At 44.8% G+C, this 12037-nt stretch overlaps 1 protein-coding gene across 1 annotated transcript in view; it reads right to left on the bottom strand.

The window, feature by feature from the left end:
* Nucleotides 1-7212: 7212 nt before the first annotated feature.
* MROH8 (maestro heat-like repeat family member 8) overlaps nucleotides 7213-12037 on the bottom strand; it is a 63198-nt gene continuing 58373 nt past the window's right edge. The window contains exon 12 of the mRNA XM_011929086.1: nucleotides 7213-7559. Within this exon, the coding sequence (XP_011784476.1) occupies nucleotides 7412-7559 (148 nt within the window). The 3' untranslated portion in view covers nucleotides 7213-7411. The remainder of the gene's footprint in view (nucleotides 7560-12037) is intronic.

The raw sequence follows: 12037 nt of genomic DNA, 5'->3' as shown, positions 1-12037 counted from the left end.
AAAAAGGAAAGAAAGAAAGCAAAGAAAGGAAGGAAGAGAAAGAAAGCAAGAAAGCAAACAAGCAAGAAAGAAAAGACAAGACAAGACAAGAAAAGAATCCATGGTCTGGGGGCCCCTCCTACCATCTCCTGGTGTCCAACAAGATTATACAGTCCCCTCAGGCTGAGAATTCTAAAGAGATGATTTCCATCTTGTAGCCAGTCTTTAAAGCGGGCAACAGAGTATATGCTGGGCAGTCTCTTGGCCACTGGACTCCGGAGAAGCTGAAAGAACCCAGAGATCAGCCAAAAAAATGATCTTTCTTTCATGTGGGGAACTACCTTCCTACCAATGCTAAAGTATATATTTTCCTTTTAAATCTCTACAATACAGAACATACAGGATATTTATTTACTCTATAGGTACACAAGGACTACTGAATTATGCATGTGTGGAAAGAAGAATTTCGAGAGGCTTGAATCTGAAAATTCTTTCTTTTTTGTGTTTTTTGTTTTGTTTTGTTTTTCTGAGATGGAGTCTCACTCTGTTGCCCAGGCTGGACTGCAGTGGTGTGATCTTGGCTTACTGCAACTTCTGCCTCCTGGGTTCAAGCGATTCTCGTGCCTCAGCCTCCCGAGTAGCTGAGATTACAGGAGCCTGTCACCAAGCCTAGCTAATTATTTTGTATTTTTAGTACAGACAGGGTTTCACCATGTTGGCCAGGTTAGTTCTGAACTCCTGAACTCAGGTGATCTGCCTGCTTCAGCTTCCCAAAGTGCTGGGATTACAGGTGTGAGCCACCGTGCCCAGCCTTGAATCTGAAAATTATTTCTATCTTACTGTTGAAACAGATCCCAACATGCCACTAACTCGAAGTAGCCTAGGAAAGCAGGGATTGCTGCTTTGTAAGCTTCCTGAATCCAGCTTCTAAAGAATGAGTCTTACCTCCACAAAAAAGCCTGCAGATGTGAGTTTATGTTTATCATTCCCTCGGTTAAGAAAAGGCACTAATAAGTACATGACCTTCTGTGCAAGGAGCTGATTTCTTTCCAGCAACGCACTGCAAAACACAACACCAACAGAATGACTCTCAGATATGCTCCCATCCAGAGGGCATTGTCTCAGGGCTGGGGACCCTCTGGAAGTTCTTGCCCAGCTACAGGACAGTATATGGTAGGGCCAGGACCTCTGAAAAATTTGCCTAGCATTATGGATATTTGCCCACCCTCTTATAAGGAGGTTATTCAACCTTAGTTGCTGTGATAACTAGAAGGGAAATAAATACCCAAAACAATGCTGATTTAGAACAGGTGGGTGTATGCATGACAAGGAAGCCTCACTTGGCAAGGAGAAATACTCCCTGAAGATGGCAATCTTTTCCTCCCAGGAGAGCCCATCCTTTATTCTTTTCCATGATGTTGAATTCCTGCAAGCAGCATGTTCTGAGGAGGAGAGTCTTTGTAGCCTGCATGGCAAAGCTAAATCAAACAAAAACAGTGTGGGTGATTTGAGTAGGTCCCTCCAACTGCCCAGCACACAATCACCCTATTCTCACTGAGGAGGGCCACGCATTGACAACTGCTGGACTGTAATTCTCTCCTTCCCAGACTGCCCAAAAGACTCTTCTCTTTTTTCTTTTACTTTCTTCTTCTTCTTTTTTTTTTTTGTTTTGAGATGGAGGCTTGCTCTGTTGCCCAGGCTGGAGTGCAGTGGTGAGATCTTGGCTTGCTGCAACCTCTGCCTCCCTGGTTCAAGCAATTCTCCTGCCTCAGTGTCCTGAGTAGCTGGGATTATAGGCGCACGCCACCACACCCAGCTAATTTTTGTATTTTTAGTAGAGAAGGGGTTTCACCATGTTGGTCAGGCTGGTCTCAAACTCCTGACCTCAGATGATACGCCCGTCTCGGCCTCCCAAAGTGTTGGAATTACAGGCGTGAGCCACCACGCCCGGCCTACTTTCAAGACTAGTCAAGTGCAGTAGTGAGACCAAAAGAGTCTTTTTTTTTTTTTTTTTGAGACGGAGTCTTGCTCTGTCGCCCAGGCTGGAGTGCAGTGCCCAGATCTCAGCTCACTGCAAGCTCTGCCTCCCGGGTTTATGCCATTCTCCTGCCTCAGCCTCCCGAGTAGCTGGGACTACAGGCACCCGCCACCTCGCCTGGCTAGTTTTTTGTATTTTTTTTTTTAGTAGAGATGGGGTTTCACCGTGTTTGCCAGGATGGTCTCGATCTCCTGACCTCGTGATCCGCCCGTCTCGGCCTCCCAAAGTGCTGGGATTACAGGCTTGAGCCACCGCGCCCAGCCAACCAAAAGAGTCTTAATGCTCTAATAACTTGTAAGGCCCTTTACATAAGATCTCAGCATACAGAAATCTAACTAGGTCTCATTTCCCCAGGAGTTTAGAAGGAAATCTATGATAAAAGAAATGATCTGGGATGCTAAACAGACACACACTGCTTTTTTTTTTTTACAGCTTTACTGAGATACAATTTACCCCACACAATTTATCTCCACTGTTTTTATTATTTATTTATTTATTGAGACAGGGTCTTGTTCTGTCACCCAAACTGGAGGGTAAGGGTGCCATCGTGGCTCACTGCAGCCTTGAGCTCCTGGGCTCAAGTGATCCTCCTGCCTCAGCGTCCAGAGTAGCTGTAATTACAGGCACGTGCCATCAGGCTCCGATAATTTAAGAAAAAAAATTGTTTTGAGACAGGGTCTTGTTCTGTCACCCAGGCTGGAGTGCAGTGGCACGATTTCTGCTCACTGCAGTCTCAATCTCCTAGGCTCAAGCAATCTTCCCACCTCAGCCTCCCGAGTAGTTGGGACCACAAGTGTGTGCCAACATGCTTGGCTAATTTTTGCAGAGGCAGGGTTTCACCACGTTGCCCAGGCTGGTCCTGAACTCCTGAGCTTAAGTAGTCCTCCTGCCTCAGACTCCCAAAGTGTTAGAATTACACATGTGGGCCACTGCACCCAGCCTAAAAATTTGTTGTAGAGACAGGGTCTTGCCCTGTTGCCTAGGCTGTTCTTAAACTCCTAGCTTCAAATGCTCCTCCTGCCTTGGCCTACCAAAGTGCTGGGATTACAGGAATGAGCCATTGTGCCTGGCCCTCCACTGTCTTTAAAAGCTACTTACTGAACTGTTATTCCGTACCTAGCATCAGAGAATCTTAAAGCTGGAAGGAGCCTGAGCAACACAATGAGACCCCTTCTCTATAAAAAATAAAAATAATTAGCTGGGCATGCAACTGTGGTTCAGCTATGCAGGAGGTTGAGGTGGGAGGATCACGTGAGCCCAGGATGTTGAGGCTGCAGTGAGCCATGATCCCCATGCCACTGCACTCCAGCCTGGGTGACAGACAGTACCCCTGTCTCAAAAAATAAAACAAAATAATAAATAAAGCTGGAAGGGTCCTTCAAGATCACTTTGCCTGACCTTTTCATTTATAGATAAGGAAACGGAGGCACAGAACAATAGATTTGCTCAGGGTATAGAACTAGTTGAATGGATGAATGAGAACTGCACTAGAACTCAGGTCTACTGACTTAGTCTGGTGTTCTTAAATATGTCACATTATAGTACTTTCTCTGAAAGAAATCCATGTACCATAGCAACACTAAAAAACTTCTTTATTATTATTATTATTTTTTTAGACAAAATCTTGCTCTGTTGCCCAGGCTGGAGTACAATGGCGTGATCTTGGCTGACTGCAATCTCTGTCTCCCGGGTTCAAGTGATTCTCCTGCTTCAGCCTCCTGAGTAGCTGGGATTACAGGCTTGTGCCACTACGCCCAGCTAATTTTTGTATTTTTAGTAGAGACAGGGTTTCACCATGTTGGCCAAGCTGGTCTCAAACTCCTGACCTCAGGTGATCCACCTGCCTCAGCCTCCCAAAGTGCTGGGATTACAGGCATGAGCCACCACACCCGACCAACAACACTAAGAAATTTCTACTGAGACTAATGGAACTTAAAAATCTCTCTCCGGCTGGGCACGGTGGCTCACGCCTGTAATCCCAGCACTTTGGGAGGCCAAGACGGGTGGATCACGAGGTTAGGAGATTGAGATCATCCTGGCTAACAAGGTGAAACCCTGTCTCTACTAAAAATACAAAAAATTAGCTGGGTATGGTGGCGGGTGCCTGTAGTCCCAGCAACTCAGGAGGCTGAGGCAGGAGAATGGTGTGAACCCGGGAGGCAGAGCTTGCAGTGAGCTGAGATCGTGCCACTGCACTCCAGCCTGGGCGACTGAGCAAGACTCCATCTCCAAAAAAAAAAAAATCACTGCATGGTGGATCAGTTTTGGAGGTAGGTTTAGGCTATTTTGTTTCCATCTCAACTTGATTTATTAGGAAAGGGCTAACAAAATATCACATTTGGCTAACCCAGATATAACCCAGACAGCCACATTTACCTTGTTACTAATAAAACCAAAGATAACCAATGAAAGCTCAGAATGATTCCTGCACATTTAATATTGATGGCTCATGAGGACTGAAGGTTGTAAGCTCCCCTCCAGTTGGAACTACATCTTGGCTATCCCTGTGTTCACCACAGTGCCCAGTGCTTAGTACGTGTTACTTAATGTCAATGAAATAATGATGGGCAGTACCACAAAGGGGTGACCTCTGAAGACACTTCCTGTTCTGTGTACAGGCCACTTGGGATGTCGACATCAGACATGGTGAGGCCGATGCTATGATGAATCTGGATGAGCAGCGTCATGAGAAGCTGAGGAAAGAGTCGGAATGTAGCTGCTCGAAGCCTGTTTCCCAAAAACACCTCATAGAGGGCATCTGTTGCCTGTGGTGGAAAAGACAGAGAGGAACTAAGCACCTGCCATTTTGAAATACAGAAGTCATGAAGTCATGAAGGAAACTATTAATATATTTGACTACATACAAATATAAAGCCAGGGCAACATTTACCATAAAGTTAGATGACAACAGGCCAGGTGCAGTGGCTCATGCCTGTAATCCCAGCACTGTGGGAGGCCAAGGTCAGTGGATCACCTTAGGTCAGGAGTTTGAGACCAGCTTGGTCAACATAGTGAAACCCCATCTCTACTAAAAATACAGAAAAATTAGCCAGGTGAGGTGGCTCATGCCTGTAATCCCAGCTACTAAGGAAGCAGAGGCAGAAGAATCCCTTAAACCTGAGAGGTGGAGGTTGCAGTGAGCCAAGATTGTGCCGTTGCACTCCAGTTTGGGTGACAGAGTGAGACCCCATCTCAAAAAAAAGAAAAAGAGTTAGATGATAACAACCTGAAGAAGTATTTGTATCAATATATTATTCTTACTATATAAAATGCTCTTACATAGCAGTAAAAAAAAGTGAAGGCTTATTGGTCAAAGGGTAGGCCACATACCAGTAGCACTGTCATCACCTGGGAGCTGGTTAAACAGGGAGAATCTCAAGCCCCATCCCAGACCTTCCACATCAGAACCTGCATTTTAATAACATCCCCAAGTGATTGTGGTTTGTGTGCATATTAAATCTGAGAAGGACTGGTGTACAGGAAATGAACAAACAAGTCATAAAAGATATATAAATGGCCAATTAAAAACATATACAAGGCTGGGTGTGGTGGCTCACGTCTGTAATCTCAGCATTTTGGGAGGCTGAGGCGGGAGGATTGTTTGAGCCCAGGAGTTCGAGACCAGATAGGGCAACATGGGGAATCCCTGTCTCTACCAAAAAATACAAAAATTAACCAGGCATGGTGACACTCTCTTGTATTCCCAGCTACTCAGGGAGGCTGATATGGGAGGATTGCTTGAACCCAGGAGGAACAGGTCGCAGTGAGCTGAGATCATGCCACTGCAGTCCAGCCTGGGCAACAGAGTGAGACCCTGTCTCGAAAAGAAAAATAACAACAATTGAGAGCACAGAAAGCTGAACCATAAACTGGTTGGGGAGAAAATAAAGTAAAAAGTAAATGTTGATAGTGGAGCAGGCTGTGTGTGTGTGGAGACAGAAGGTTTATGGGAACACCGTACTGTCTGCTCAGTTTTTCTGTGAACTTAAAACTGCTCTAAAAAATAAAGTATTTAAAAGGAAAAAATGTATACCAAATAGATACACCAAAAGTTTATATATGTATAAAGACTTCTGGAAAGTTCATTTTTAGGGAGATTGTTACAGATATGAGCTAAGAATGGTTTTTACACTTTTTAAAAAAAGGATTGTTTAAAAAAAAAATCCAAAGAATATGTGACAGAGACTATATGGGGCCTGCAAAGCTTAAAATACTTACCATCTGGTCTTTTATAGAAAGCTGGCCAACCTCTGCTCAGGGAGATCTGCACTTTCTTTCTTTCTTTCTTTTTCTGAGACAGAATCTCGCTCTGTCACCCAGGCTGGAGTACAGTGGCATGATCTCGGCTCACTGCAACCTCTGCCTTCCGGGCTCAAGTAACTCTCCTGCCTTCATCTCCTGAGTAGCTGGGATTACAGGTGGCCGCCACCATGCCTGGCTAATTTTTGTATTTTAAGTAGAGATGGGGTTGCATCATGTTGGGGTCAGGCTGGTCTCAAACTCCTGACCTCAAGTGATCGGCCCACCTTGGCCTCCCAAAGTGCTAGAATTACAGGTGAGAGCCACTGTGCCTGGTTTTTTTTTTTTTTTTTTTTTTTGAGACAGAGTCTCACTCTGTTGCCCAGGCTGGAGTGCGGTAGCATGCAATCTTGGCTCACTGCAACCTCTGCCTCCCAGGTTCAAGCAATTCTCCTGCCTCAGCCTCTTGAATAGCTGGGATTACAGGTGAGCACCACTATACCCGGCTAATTTTTGTATTTTAGTAGAGATGGAGTTTCACCATATTGGCCAGGCTGGTCTTGAACTCCTGACCTCAGGTGATCTAACTGCCCTGGTCTCCCAAAGTGTTGGGATTATAGGCGTGAGCCACCGCATCTGGTCTGCACTTTGTTTTATACAGTTCTACAATATTTGAAGTTTTTTTTTTTCCCACAAATTTGCATTGTTCTTTAACTATGATGATACATACTTTTTAGAATATGAGGGAAGGAATGTTTTAAACATATTAAACCAGGGATGTTTCCAAGGGACAGATGACAGTCATGGGTTCTTAATTTCTGTTTCTGGTTGGGCTAATAAAGCACCTTCCTCATCCCTCTTTTCCGCTTATCACTAGAGACAGAAATTAAACACCATGGCTTCAGGCTGTCAAAAGCCTAAAACAAAACCAAACAGAACAACAAAAACCAAAAAAGGCAGGTTGGACAAGTTTGTATTAAAGCATTCTTACTCCTTCACTTTCCCCAGCTCCCTCCATGTCAATCCCTTGGCAGAAACACTGTAGACTTATAAATGGATGACAGATGCAGGCTTTGAGAGGGACCAAAAGGAACATTCTCCACTGGGGTGTGGGGTCAGTCATCCTGGGAGGGGCTGACATTAGAGGGGCAGAGTTCAAGGGCTTACAGCCACAGCCACATATGCCATCTTCTCCTGCGCAGGCTCATTATGGCATGTCTGCAGCTTCCTCAGGAGCCTCCACAGAATCCAGGTCGTGCTAGGAAGCTCCACCGCCAGCATTCTCCACACCTCAGCCAGGTGCCTGGAAATCCCAAAGAGCAAGAGGGTTCAGGAGAAAGGCTGATTCCAATGCAATCTACAAGAGGTTCTCCTCTCTACTCAGTTCTTCAGGGTGTCAAAAGACTGATTTTGATTTCATAACAGTAACTCCCCAGGTTTTTTTTTATTCCTTCTTGTGAGACCCTGTCCCCCACCAAAAAAAAAAAAAAAAAAAAAAAAAGTGGTTGTATCCATTTATTTGCCAACAAGCAGAGTAGGATTCCTATTGCTCTGTATTTTCTTTTATTTACATATTTATTTTTTAAAATTTCATTATTCTTATTATTTTGACATGGAGTCTTGCTGTGTCACTCAGGCTGGAGTCAGCGGCATGATCTCATCTCACTGCAACCTCTGTTTCCTGGGTTCAGTCAATTCCCTTGCTTCAGTCTCCCAAGTAGCTGGGATTACAGGTGCCTGCCACCACGCCCAGCTAATTTTTGCATTTTTAGTAGAGCTAGGGTGTCGCCATGTTGGCCAGGCTGGTCTCGAACTCCTGACCTCAAGTGATCTGCCCACCCTGGCCTCCCAAAGTGCTGGGATTACAGGCGTGAGCCACTGCACCCAGCCAATTTTTTAAATTTTACTTTAAGTTCCGGGATACATGTGCAGAATGTGTAGGTTTGTTACATAGGTGTCCATGTGCCATGTTGGTTTGCTGTACCTATCAACCCGTCATCCAGGTTTTAAGCCCACACGCATTAGGTATTTGTCCTGATGGTCTCCCTCCCCTTGTCCCCCACCCCCAAACCCCCCAGGTTTTATCGAATCGAGTTCCCATTGCCTCAGCATGGACTTCAAGGCCATTCATAACCTGTCCTGACTTAACTTTTCAGCCCCACCACTTCCCCATGACACACTCTGTGCTTAAACCATCCAGACCATTCAGACCATTCACCTTTACCTAATAAAACTCAAACTTTGAAAACCCTATACCTTTGCTTATGTCACTGTCTTTTTTTTTTTTTATGACAGGGTCTCACTCTGTCACCTGGGCTGGAGTGCAGTGGTGCCATACACAGCTCACAGCAGCCTTGAACTCCTGGGCTCAAGCAATCCTCCTGCCTCAGCCACCCAAATAGCTGGGACTGCAAGCATGTGCCACCAATACCTAGCTAATTTTTAAATTTGTTTTTTATAGAGACAGGGTCTCGCCATGTTGCCCAGGCTGGTCTTCAACTCCTGGGCTCAAACGATCCACCTGCCTCGGCCTCCCAAAGTGCTGGGATTATAGGCATGAGCCATCGTACCCGACCCTTATGTCACTTTCTTAAACTGGAAGACCCTTTCCAAAACTCTTTTCTGCCCATCAAAATCCTTCAAGGTCCAGCTCCAGCATCATGTCTCCTAGGAATCCTTGTTTGCTTCTTCACCATGTCTTTCATAAGAGTTCTCATAGAACTTAAAAAATTTCTTCTTCTTAGAGGTCGCTTCAATCTTATGTGTGCTATCATCAGTTCTTTATGTGTGTATCTGTTCCCTCTGAAGGAAAGGATTCTTTCTGGCTCTTCTTCTAGGAATTCCTCAGGGACTTGCACAATGCCAGGTTCATAGAAGGCATTATAGACACATGTATTCAATCTGGTCTGTGGTCCTCAAATTTTGGCTAAAGTTAATCTTTGAAATAAAGCTTCGATCCTGCTTAGAAGAGATAGCTTCTAAAGAAAAATAATATGTAATAACTTCTCTATCATTGATTCAAATGTAGGACCTGAGAGTTATGTAAACATTGTGGAAGAACATTACAGTGGGAAGAAAATTGGGAGTTACTCATGCTTTTAATCCATTCTTGTATTTTCAGAATCTACTTAGGCATCTTAGTATGCTAGAGTAAGTTTTTAAAGTGTGATCTTCCAGGCCAGATGTGGTGGCCTATAATCCTGTAATCACAGCACTTTGGGAGGCTGAGAAGGGAGGATTGCTTGAGCCCAGGAGTTCAAGACTAGCCTGGGAAACATGGCGAAACCCTATCTCTACAAAAAAAGTAAAATTAGCCAGGTGTGGTGGTATGTGCCTGTAGTCCCAGCTACTCAGGAGGCTGAGGTGGGAGGATCATTTGAACCCAGGAGGCAGAGACTGAGGTGAGACAAAATCATACCACTGCACTCCAGCCTGGGTGGCAGGGTGAGACTCTGTCTCAGGGGGAAAAAGAAAAGAAAAGAAAAGAAAAAGAAAGAAAAAAAAGTGTGGTCTTCCAACTGTGAGAATCATCCTAAAACTTGAGAGGCTTAAAGACTACCCCAACATTTCACTCCCCACCTCAGTGATTGTAATTTGTGAATAAAACAAAGTAAGAAGGTCCTAAAGAACTTCTACAGGAAAGGCCAGAAAGGCAATATAGGATGCTGAAAAAGCTCACAGCTGCACAATGATGAGACGGCAGAATAGGAACATTCATCTGGGATGACATAAAAAAATTCCCATGTTTACTTACCCTCAGTTATTTTCTCTGAATTCCAGAGGGAGTAAATGAAGTGCTTTGAGAAACTGTTTATTGTGAGAGAAGTGGTACAAAATGCTTTGGGTTTGCTGCACATTTTAAGTGTGCTGAAAATGCATCTGAATTTAGAAAGCACACAGCCTTTAAGCCAATGGTTCACGAATTTCAATGCGAGAAACACCTGGAGAGTTTGTTTAAAATAAGGAAAAAATCTTCCCACCTCCAGTGATTCTGATTCTGTAGTTGTGACATGGGTTTTGTTTGCCCATCATCCCTTTGGGAAACTACCTTTTCAAGATCCTTAATAATCCTATTTGGTTCGTGTAGTTTGGTGGGAGCTGACTCCAAGCCAGGCTAACCAGAGTCCTGCCCAGGACATCTGTCAGAGCTAAAAAGGAAATGACACACCCTTTCTGCTGCAGTTTTGAGCTGATGGTGACTATTTTTGCCACTTTTAGTGCAAGTCCATGTGAGAGATTAATGGAGCCCTAATGAAAGAAACTGAGTCTCGGGATTCAATCCTGACGACAAACCCTTGGACTTTGCTGTAATATAAGCCTATACAATTCCTTAAGGTAGTGTGAGCTCAGTTTCTGCTACTTCCAACCAAGAGTCCTGACTAATATAGTAGGTCTGATGTAGGGTCTTGGAAAATGCTTTTTTTCTTTGAGACAGGGTTTTACTCTGACACTCAGGTTGGAGTGCAGTGGCATGATCATAGCTCACTGCAGTCTCAATTTCCCGGGCTCAGGTAATTCTCCCACCTCAGCCTCCTGAGTATTTGGAACTATGGGGTGTGCCACCACAACTGGCTAATTTTGCACTTTCTGTAGAGACAGGGTTTCACCATATTGCTCAGGCTGGTCTTGAACTCTTGGGCTCAAGCCATCTACCCGTCTCAACCTCCTAAAGTGCTAGGATTACAGGTATGAGCCACCATACCTCGCCAGAAGATGCATTTTTTTTTTTAAACAAGCTTCACAGGGGATTCTGAGGCAGTGTTTCAGACACTTTAACAAACACTGCGCTAGGAGACTGAAGAAGCCTACATCTTTAAGAGCAAATATCTTGCTGTAGTGTCCTTACAGAATAGAAAGAGAAACAGCCTCTTGTCTCTTCTGGTAGAGTGCTGGGACAGAGCACTGCACCGGGGTGGTATGAGGGACATATGTCACATATGCACTCTATGACTTCTTTGGTCCTGCATTAGTGAAGTGAGTTTCTCAAAGTATTTCATGCCCCATAGAGAAACAGTCAGTGGTGAAAATGTAGTGTAATTCCTGTGTCAGTAAATGATATCACCATTAACTTGGCCTCCAAAGTCAAAAACTGAGGAGTGGGGAGTTAGCCTGAATGCCTTCTTCCTCCCTGCCATTCCTTTCTGATTCAATCAAGGTCTGCCTACAGGTGTTCCTATTTCTTTTTTTCTTTTTCTTTTTTTTTGAAACAGAGTTTCGCTCTGTCGCCCAGGCTGGAGTGAAGTGGTGCGATCTTGGCTCACTGCAACCTCCGCCTCCCGGGTTCAAGCAATTCTCCTGCCTCAGCCTGCAGAGTAGCTGGGATTACAGGCACACGCCACCAAGCCTGGCTAATTTTTTTACTTTTAGTAGAGACAGGGTTCGCCATGTTGGCCAGAATGATCTCGAACTCCTGACCTCAGGTGATCCACTCGCCTTGGCCTCCCAAAGTGCTAGGATTACAGGCGTGAGTCATGGCGCCTGGCCAATGCTCCTGTTTCTTTGCTCCCTCCTCCTCTCCATCTCTGGAGCCACTGCCCTAATCAGGGCATCATCATCTTTTGCCTGAAAAGGTGCAACTGCTTCACTGCCTGTCCTTCCTGTCTGGCAGAACAGGCTCTAATCCATCTCCACCAGAGTCACACTAAAAATCCACATCCCTTAACTAAAGTTCTTCAGTGGCTTCCCAACTCCCGTAATACCAAGTCCACTATCCCAATTCTTAGTTGGTCCCAATCTATCACTGCTAACTTCTGACCACTTTTTAAAAGCAGCTTTAGTGGC

This window comes from Colobus angolensis, unplaced genomic scaffold (genome assembly GCF_000951035.1).
Source record: "Colobus angolensis palliatus isolate OR3802 unplaced genomic scaffold, Cang.pa_1.0 Scaffold8, whole genome shotgun sequence".
Lineage (NCBI taxonomy): Eukaryota > Metazoa > Chordata > Mammalia > Primates > Cercopithecidae > Colobus > Colobus angolensis.
Note: the sequence above shows the minus strand (reverse complement) of the source record. Positions and strands in the feature narration are given on the sequence as shown.